Genomic DNA, 10,965 nt, shown 5'->3' on the forward strand with positions numbered 1-10,965 from the left:
TAAATACTCAAAAGTTTTTATGGGAGAAAAGGTTGGGATTTATCTGTGCCTCTGATTTAATGCTAAAGACTTGAGTGTTATACAAAGATATATCATTTTTCATACCAGTATAAGAAAATGCTATGGAAGCAGAAGAAAATCTAGTTAGGAAATCTCTAACATCTGAATGCAAAATGAAGAAAGGAAAAGGAAATATTTGGTTTTCAGGATAATAAATTTTTCTACCTCTCATTCATTTACTCTTCCCTTTAGTGGCAGTTAGTATTTTAGTGCAAGATAAGCTACCTCTTCATTACCAATTTCAAACACTCTATGTAACTGTGGTCAATTTTTAGAAGGTTGTGCTGGATAATGTGCTTTGAGTAGTTTACAAACATTTTAACTAGTAGCAAATTGTTTCTTTTGTGTAATAAAGGCAGCAATTTTAAAGCATTATCATATCTTGCATAAAATAGTACTTTTCATTTTATTAATTAACACATTTTCCATTAAATAATCTAACTCCTATAGTATGTTGATTAGGCAGTTATATTCAGTGGCTAAGCACATTTATCCATTGATTTCACCTTTAAAAGGACACACATAACACCCATCTCCATTCAAAAGTTAAGAGCCAATGATTTCAAATGTAAAAATTACTTAAATACAGTTAGAAACTTCATAGTAAGAGAATGTATTTTCTAAAATGAAAAGTCATGGTGATTGTTGAAGTTATCCTATAGAAAACCCATAATCCTGTCTTGCATGATTTAAACAGATAATTCACTGGAGTTTCTATATTTCATGTGATATCTTATTTTATTATTCAAAAACAAACTCAGCATCTGTTCCCAAACATCCCATTAAATTCATATGCAGTTCCCCAGCAAAGGGAGTGGAAGCAGGATAAATGGCCATGAGCAGATGAATGAATAACACTGTGTGCTGCACACCTTCAATGGAACATCACTGACCTTTAGGAAGGAAGGAAATTCCAACACATGACACAGCATCAATGGACCTTCAGGGCATTCTGTCAGTGAAAGGTGGCAATCACAAGGAGACAAGTATAATTCCTTTATGTGAGCTTTGTAGAGTCATCAGGTCTATAAAGGAAAGAAGAACAGTGGTTGCTAGCAGTTGGAGGGAAGAAAGAATGGTGAGTTTGTTTAATAAGTACCAAGTTTCAGTTTGGGGAAATGAAGACTTTTGGAGATAAATATTGGTGATGTTTGCAGTAATGTAAGGTACTTAATTTTACTGTACCCTTTATACACACAAAATAATATGGCAGCAAAATTAATTTAAGGAATTGTCCAGCACTGTACAGTTACCAAATTATAGAAAGCTTTTTACACAGATTTACAGTTTTCTCAACCTACAACACTGAGAAGTTGGAATAGTGAAGAAACCTAAGTCCCCAAGGGAAAGACATGATTTAGGAATGATTAATGTCTTCAGCAATGTGATGGGACTGAGAACCATGGTCAGAGTTTTTTATTTTTGTTTTTGTTTTTTGCTTTTAGTATTTATCATTAGGATATATTCATTGTACAGGGAACAGTGAAGATTTCGTGTAGCTCCTGATGTGGGGACTGACACTAGAGCTATAAAGGTGTGCAGGCCATACGTTTGTACAAATGCAGGAGACATTTTAAAACAGAAGTATTTCCAACATGTTTAACTTTTAAGTAACTAACTAGACCCTCAAGAAATGTGTTTAGGGGCTACATGATGACATTGTAGCCAAATTACCACTTGGGCAATGATAGATGTAAAAAGTGGGGGGAAGGTACTGCTCCCAGAAGATACAGACTCATTCTGCTATGGAAGTGTGTTGCATTACACAGTATACTTGAGAATAATTAGTATCCACATCTCTGCAATTGAATTTAAGAAGCGATTATAGTTCAGACAACAGCACATCAAAGATAAAAATGGCTTTAAAGATTTAGATTCTCTTGTAAATGATGAAGAAATTCATTTTTCTCTACAGTTGGATATAAAGAACTAGGATTTCCCAGTTACCAAGTAAAGCATTTGTGTGATGGTGAGAAAAAATAATTAGAGAAAAAGGCTTATACCAATTAATCACAGTATGTATTTGACATTCTAGTTTTTATTCATAAGAAAAAAACCCCAAGACTATCATTATTTTAAGTGTTTAATTCTATAAATAGAGCTAGTATACTACCAATCATAAAATAGGTCATGCTATATCTGCAGACTCTTGTCTCTTCAGTTTCTAAATCTATGAATGTGAGTCCTTTTGTTTGGAATGGCCTTCGGGGAATTAATGAAAGGTAGGGGAAATCATCTGAAGCTGGCCATTTCAATAAATTTTGATATATTATAGATGTATAAACTCCATTATCAAGTATCTAGTTTATAAGTAACATATTTACTTAATTCAGCTTCTAAGAGTATTGACTATGCAAGATGTAATGCAAGTACAAATGTAAATGAATTATAACATAATATGAATTATTTTTATTTTAACCATTTATGTGGGTCTCGGTTAATGGAAAATCACATTTACATCTTAGCTGTAACTTATTAAGAATTTGGATTCATCATGCTGATTAAGCAATACTGAACCTGTGGGGTATTCATCATGCAATTCTCAAAAAGGAGAAAACACTGAAGTTAATTTCATTCCCATGTTAAAACATTTTGCAAATGTCATATGAAGGATTTGAAATAAGTTTCAACATTTTCACATGAGTAATTTTCTGTAAATACATAATTCACATAGAGCATTGCAAATGATGACACCCATATGTTTTTCCACTCACAGTGTCATTTCTGTTTGAAATCATGGAAAATGGAAACACCACATCTGGTTTCATTCTCCTAGGACTGCTTAACCACACCAGAGCCCACCAAGTTCTCTTTGTGATGATTCTAACTATTGTCTTCACCTCCCTAGTGGGCAATGCCCTCATGATTCTCCTGATTCACCAGGACCACAGGCTCCACACACCCATGTACTTCCTCCTGAGCCAACTCTCCCTCATGGACATGATGCTGGTTGCAATCACAATGCCCAAAATGGCCACTGACTACCTGACTGGACAGAAGTCCATCTCCACTGCTGGCTGTGGCCTACAGATCTTTTTTTTCCTTATTCTGGGTGGTGGGGAGTGCTTTCTCTTAGCTGCCATGTCCTATGACCGCTATGTGGCTGTGTGCCATCCACTATGGTATCCCATTCTCATGAGCTGGCAGTTATGTCTGAGAATGACTTTGGGGTCTTGGCTCCTCGGAGCAGCTGATGGGCTCATGCAGGCAGTTGCTACCTTGACCTTCCCATTTTGTAGTGGACGTGAGATTGATCATTTCTTCTGTGAGGCCCCTGCACTATTACTATTGGTTTGTGGGGATACGTCTGTCTTTGAGTATCTCATGTACAGCTGCTGTGTGCTGATGCTCCTGATTCCATTTTCCCTCATCCTGACATCCTACAGTCTCATCCTCACTGCTGTCCTCCGCATGCATTCCACAGAAGCCCGCAAGAAAGCCTTTGCCACCTGCTCTTCACATTTGGCTGTGGTGGGCCTCTTTTATGGAGCTGCCATTTTCATCTACATAAGACCCAAATCCTACAGGTCAGCTAACCATGACAAGGTTGTGTCAGCATTCTATACCATCTTCACCCCTGTGCTGAACCCCCTCATCTATAGTCTCAGGAACAGTGAGGTCAAGGGCGCTCTGAGAAAGCATATTGCCCGCTGTGCTCTTAACTCATTACTAACAATGCACTGACTGATCCCAGATATCATGGTTGTGCAAAGTGATTTTGTGGGATTTCTGGAGGAAAAGTATACAATAGTCCCTCATTGTCCACATGAGATATATTCCAAGATGCCCAGTGTAGAGTACCACAACCTGAATTTAATGCCTTTTCTCTCTTCACTTTGTTCTGCCCAATGGCCAGGACTTCTGCAGCTCGAGGTGCCACAGCAAAACCAGTACACATTTTTTCTCCTTCTTCCCCATTTCACAGTACATTTGATTTTATTATAGATGCTTGCATCCACAGAATACAAGTTTTTTCCTTCTTTATTAAGGAACCATGAGATAGCATCTGCACAGCTGATAACTGCCAATGTTGTTAAATGATTAACAGGTGAATAGTGTGTGCAATGTGGATATGCTGGACCAAGAGGGTTGGATTCCAGTCCTGGTTGAGACCCAGATTATGCTGTTTCACTGAGCTTCTCAAAAGTGTGCATTTTAAGCTGTTGAGTTGTTTATTCCTGGAATTTTCAACTTTACTTTTTTGGTCTGCAATTGGTAGCCAGTAACAGTGAGTGTGGAAAGCAAAACCACAGATAAGGGGGACTGCTTATTCACTTATATATATTTTTCTGGTGTTTCTTTTCTCTTCTCTTTTTTTCCATTTTGTTCCTTCATTTTTACATTTTCTTCTCTCTCTCTATCTCTCTCTCTCCTTCCCTCCCTCCTTCCTTCCCTCTCTCCTTCTCTTCTTTTCTTTCTTTTCTTTTCCTTGTTTCACCTTGATGAACCTGCATGCTTTGGGTTCATTATACAGCTGTCATCAGAAGTCCAACAGTGAATTCTTAAAATTTTTGAATTACAAATTTATTGTAATTTTTTTCACTTGTATTTGAACTCATGGCCTTGCACATGCTATACAGGTGCTCTACCATTTGAGTCATCTCAACTTTTGTTTTGTTGTGGTTTTGTTTTCTTTTTTTTTTTTTGAGAGAGTGTCTCCCAGTGTGCACCAACCAGCCTGGACAAAATCTTCCTATGTATGGTTCCCACATACATAGGATGACAGATGCACACAATCATGGCCAGTTTTGTTTCAGATGGGGGTCTTATGAACTTTTAATTGGGCTGGCCTCAAAATGTGATAGTCCTGACCTACACCTCTAGAAGTAAAATTTGAATAGCATGTAACTACAGATATGGAAGATATTGCTAGTGAGGAATGCTGTTACTGCTGTATTTCTAGAGAATGGAAATGTAGCTGAGAAACCTAGTGAAGGAAACAGACTTCATAAATGAGGAAGGATGACAATCATAACATGTCTCCATGGAAATGCAACTGACAAGAAGCTTTAGGTTAATAGGACTCTAAGAGGTATTTCCTGATATTCAAAGCACAAATGACAAAAGGTTGGAAGTGAATCAAGACTTAAAAAGGAGTGAGACCATTTGCCAAGGCATGGAGAAGATAGTAGGCTGGGGGATGCAGTTCAGAGATAGGGAATATGCTTAGGGGCTCTTGATGCAGTCCCCGGTTTCTAGCCTCAAAAGACACTAGCTCTGTATCCTAAAGTGTCCAATAAGGAAAACAAGGGGAGCACTGTTTTTTTTACAATGAAAAACATTTGATTAACTCTGTGTAATGTTTTGAATGATAGCCTATTAAATGAACCATGAGCTTTACTAGTTTTCATTTCTTTTGTTTTCTTTTTTTTTTTTTGCTGGGACTGAGGTTTTGAACTAAGGGCTTCATGCTTGCAAGGCAGGCATTCTACTTCTTGAGCCATACCTCCCATATACTTTGCTCTGGCTACTTTGGAGATGATGTGTCACAAACTATTTACCCAAGCTGGTCTTTAAGTATAATCCTCCTGAACTCCCAAGTAACTAGGATTATAGGCATGAGCCACTGGCACCTGCCTATTTTTCATTTGTCAAGTATTTTACAGTAAGAGGTTTTAATACTTTGACAAAAAAGTTAAACATCCAGAATATTTGGAATCTTTCCCAATGATTGTTCAAATAGCTTTGACGGTTCTAGCAAGCAGATCATTTTTATGTTCCTGCACTACTGTGCACAGCAAAGTCCATGTATAGACTCTTTTGGATGATTTGACTGTACAAAGTTACAACTTTCTCCTTTGGGTGGATCGGAAAAGTGTGGCAAGCAAAGGAAATGTCAGTGTTCTTTTTAAAGGAACAAACCAAAGGGGCACAAGTATCACTTTCAGACCTCACAATCTCATGATGAAAACTAACCAGGGATAAATTTATTTTTTAATTTATAGTATATCATAAAATTAGATTCACCACTGCATAACAATTAATCTACTTGTTATGCTTTCCTCAAATGTTTAATATTCATAATGATGAATGCAAGTGTAATTATGATACACTTTCTAAATTGAAGGCTAAAACACAAACATAATCTTACAGAACCTAATAGTATGAAATGTTGCTTAAGTTGAAGTCATTGGACCTCAGAGATATATGTACAAATGGACCCTTCTACCCAAATGAGAACTGACATCTGTCATTTCACTTCATATCACTTACCATGTTGCTGGTTGAATAAATACTAGTGCTAAACATGCTCATGTAGTGTTGCTGTGGACAATGGTAACTGTGATGACACCAGGTAACAGACTCTTTTAGTGCAACAAAAACAAAACAGGAGCCAGAGGAATAGCTCAGTGATAAATAGAGCACAAGTTTAGCTTGCATGAGACCCTAATAGCCAGCACCCCTTCTCCCCCCAAGAAAATCAAACACAAATGTATAGAAAATAAGCAAAGTGGATATATAAGAGTTTCTCATTTGCTCATGAGAAGGTAATTTTGAATACATGGAAGCAATGCACAGTGTTACATTTGTACTTTAGGTGAAAGAACCAAGATTGTCTAAATTATAAATTCTTATAATACCTGCAGTCTGGGTCCTATCAGGACTGGTGATGCTGTGGCAAGAAACTGGTTCTCTCAGGGTGGGGGATAGGTGTTTTTCCCAGGGTGGGAGGTCCCTTGCCCTATCCCTGTCCTCCACAGATGGCAAGAATTGGATTTGTTGGTCTTGGAACTTCTTGATATTGGGACCAGCACATTTCTAGGAGTTCTTCTCTGATTGCCATTAATTTAATCACTCAATAATGCTTTTAGAAAATGAATGTTGGAAGGTGTCTGCCATGGGAAGACAGCATAGTGCTGACTGGGAAAGGCCATGGTCAGCTCAGAGAGTCCCTTCCTCCCTCACAGAAACTGGCACTCTAAAAGGAAACTGGCCACTGTCTGCAGAAGAGGTGACCCTTAGAAGATTGGGTAAGACTGTCCTTCCCATCCATGCCCATTACCTCCCTAAGCCTAAGAGGGCATTGTAGTCAGTATGTAATTTGAGCCTGATTCAAAATTACAGGGCTCTAGCACAAAGCAGCTGACTGTGGCAGTGTCAATGAGATGCTCCCAAACCAGGAGCCCAACCTAGTCTAAGCCAAGGTCTGAGTTCAGCAGACACCTCTGGAGACAGACCTTACCACATCCTCCCTGCCAAATCCTGGACCAGAGTAAATGGGCTAAGAATTTGGCCACTACAAAATGAATACTGGCTGGAGTGAGAGGCCAGGAGCCCTGGCCTCCTTGTATGGCAGCCCTGTCTTCATTCAGCCTGCAGGACCCCTTGAACTCCATGATTCCCCCCAGGTGCTCACAGTGTTTAGACATCAAGTTCAATACAGAGAGAGAGAGAGAGTATTTTAGAGATATTTTTGGAAATGAATTGGTCTATGCAAAGCCAGTTTGGAATCTTCTCCAAAGACAGTTTAATGTTTCTTCTAGGAGATAACAAAGAAGATGAAGGTCTACAATATTTTTAGGATTCTTTTTTCTGGTCACCCACAACTGATTACACTGAACAATCTGCCAGATGGAGAATGTCCCTGTTTCCTCTCTTGGGAGGTGATGGGGGAAGGGTGTCATTTTGTTAAGCCCCCATCCTTTCTAACAATGTTGACACCACTGTCCCGTTCCCTGGGCTGTGTCTGTATATCTGTCTCAGCTTAATGTAGAAAATAAAGTTGTAAGGGGAAATCAGCGTAGTGTCAGTGTCTTGGTGTAGGGGGAAAACTAATGTGTTTTAAAAAACAAATTGGATTGCAGTAGATTAAAGAGCTTTTGCATATCAAAGGAAGCAATTATCAGAGTATACAGACAGCAAACACAATCTTTACCAGCTAATATCTGATAAAGGGTTAATATCCAAAATATTTAAAAGCTCAAAAAACTAAACACAAAAAGGATAAAGAGCACAATTAATAAATGAGCAAATGAATTGAGCAGTTTTCCAAAAAAAAAAAAAAAAAAAACAAACCATGGCAAATACATACTTGAGGAAATGATCAACATTTTTAGCTATAAATGAAGTGCAAATCAAAACTACACTGATATTCCATCTCACCCCAAAGAGAATAGCTATTGTCAAGAAAAGAAACAACAAATGCTGGTGAGGACGGAGGGGGAAAGGAACGCTTGTTTACTGTGGGTGGAAATGTAACTTAGTGCAGCCTCTTTGGAAGTCAGTATAGAGACTCCTCAAAAAACTAACAACAGAACTACCATGTGATCCTGCTACAACACACTTAGAGGGATGTAAGTAAGCAAACAGTAGAGATAACTTCATGCCCATATTGAGTGAAGCAACATTCACAATAGCCAAGCTATGGAATCAGCCTGTGTGCCCATCAACAGATGAATGAATAAAGAAAATTGTGATAAATACACAATGGAGTATTATTCAGCCATAAAGAAGAATGAAATTATTTCACTTTCAGGAAAGTGGATGGAAATGGAGATCATCGTGTTAAGTGAAATAAGCTAGACACAGAAGGAGAGGCATCACATACTTTCATAAGTAGGATCTGTATCTATAAAAAGGACATAATTGTAAAAGGGATACCATTTGGCAGGGTAGCCAGTAGGAAGTCAGAAAGGGAAGACATTGGGCAAGGGGAATAAGTATGGATGTACAAAAACATCACAAACTCATTAAAAAATTTGTTCCCTATGTATTATTAATGAATATTGATTTAAAATATAAAAAAGGCAAAATTTGTAAGACAGTTTTTTAAAGGGGGAGCTAGAATAGAGAAATAAGAAAGTGTAATAGAGGTGATGAATAGGATTAAAGTCCATTATATACAGATATGGAAATATCACAGTGAAAGCCCTGACTTTGTATGATTAGTATATGATAATAATTTTTAAAAAGGTCTCTATAAATTAAAAATCAAGTACACAAAGGCAAGAAGATCCCAATAGATTTAGGCAGCAAATATATATGTACATATAATGTTATTACCAAATCTGCAAAAAATACCACACTAAAGTATATAGCTTCAAAAATTCAACTGTCAACTCTACCATAATAATCAAATATATCAGAGGTGTATCATAGAGAACATGTTTCCTGAAAACAATAAATTAAGCTATAAATCAATTAAAAGATAACTATAAAGAACATGTTTTGTATTTCAAATAAAACCCTCCAGGTAACTCACATTTCACAGATCATATCTTAGTCAAAATTAGAAAATACAACTGAAATACAAAAGAAGGATAAATACAAAGTAGACAGAAATATAAAAGGAAATAATCATAAATTAAAGAAAAATGAAATTTACCACAGGTTATATCACTATACTTTTTTGGAAAACATGTAATAAAATTTAAAAAATTCTGTCAAGATGGGAGATTTATAAACATCCACCAGTAAGTGGTTAAAAATCAGTTAAAAAGTAAAAAATACAGGGATGGAGGTATGGCTTAAGTGGTAAAGTACCTGCCTAGCAAGCACAAAGCACTAAGTTCAAATACCAGCACTGAAAAACAAAAAGAAAAAAGCAGCAAATATAAATACACAATTTTATACTTAACCTATAATATTTATGACTTATTTTATGTAATTATGAAATGTTTGCTAATGTTGAACACGTTTGTCTTCTTGTGAATCATTTCTGAAAATGATTATGTACATAGAATATCCCATTAACCTGGAAATCAAAAGGAAATGAAACATTGAAAATCATGATGTGTTAAGGATAAATAACTGATGTCAATAAGAAAACAACAATGGAATTTTTAAAAAGTCTTTAATTCAGAAATGACAAATTATCAGCTTACTCAAACTTCTTGAGATTTCTTTTAGAAAATGGGATTGATGGGTAGATGGAGAGAGACTCAGTATCACATCCTAGGTGATGTGATGGTGGTTGCCTTTTCAAGGATTCATATGAAGACATTCTGAATAATGACTCATGCCCTCCACATGCATACATTAAAAGAAGAAAGTATTATAAATCTATTATAATTATTACAGTATAATGTTTAGACAGACGTGATCAAGCAGACTAAACAAAGAGACTAGTTCTAGAAACCGAGCAATGCTTAATGTATAACAAAGAAGCCATTGCAGACCAGTTCAAAAATTAACACTAGCAACAACAAAACTTAATATCTATTTAACACCATGCAAAAGAAACTATGATTCCAACTACATGGTAAATTTTAATGACAAAATTTAGGAAAAAACTTGTTTAATACACATAGGATAATATTTCTTGACTTCTGTTAGATAAAATTTCATAAATATGACACAGAAAGTACTAACTATAAAAATACTGTATTGACCAATTGGATTATAAAACAATGAAAATATGTTCACTAAAAGATACTATTAGAAAATGAAAGAGCAAGTCAGATAGTGAGAGATTTGCAAAAACATTTAACAAAGGGATCATATCAAAAAATACGTAAAAACAAGTACTCTAAATGATTAAGAAAAGACAAGCTAGTGAATAAAATAAGCAAGAAACTTGAGCAGGTCTTCAGATCAGATGACAGTATCATGTCAAACAAACCTATAAAAGCCTTTTCCTAATATTACCATCAGAAACGCCCCGAGGTTCCAGAAGCATGCACGCAGCTGGGTGCTGGGCTGCTCTCAGTGTTTGGTCTTCGTCCCCCATGCAGAGCTTGTTACTGAACCCACAGGAAGATGCCCAGTTTCAGAAGGAGGTGACGCACATTTGCCCGGCACAACCAGAAAATAAAGGAAGAAAAATTTACTCCCGGAGTAATCCTTGTGTGCCACTGTTAGAAATACTGTCAGGATAATGGGATGTCATGAAAGAGAGACAACAGAACTCGGAAGTCATTGGGCAAGGCAAAATTTACTTCTACGCAAGGGTGCACCACAGTCAGA

At 36.8% G+C, this 10,965-nt stretch overlaps 1 protein-coding gene across 1 annotated transcript; it reads left to right on the forward strand.

The window, feature by feature from the left end:
* Window positions 1-2,796: 2,796 nt before the first annotated feature.
* LOC141417228 (olfactory receptor 2T8-like) lies at window positions 2,797-7,582 on the forward strand. Its single transcript, XM_074055394.1, has 2 exons — window positions 2,797-3,737; window positions 7,501-7,582. The coding sequence occupies exons 1-2, from the start codon at window positions 2,797-2,799 to the stop codon at window positions 7,580-7,582; spliced, it is 1,023 nt and encodes a 340-aa protein (XP_073911495.1).
* The last annotated feature ends 3,383 nt before the right edge of the window (window positions 7,583-10,965 follow it).

The sequence above is a fragment of the Castor canadensis genome, chromosome 15 (genome assembly GCF_047511655.1).
Source record: "Castor canadensis chromosome 15, mCasCan1.hap1v2, whole genome shotgun sequence".
Taxonomy (NCBI): domain Eukaryota; kingdom Metazoa; phylum Chordata; class Mammalia; order Rodentia; family Castoridae; genus Castor; species Castor canadensis.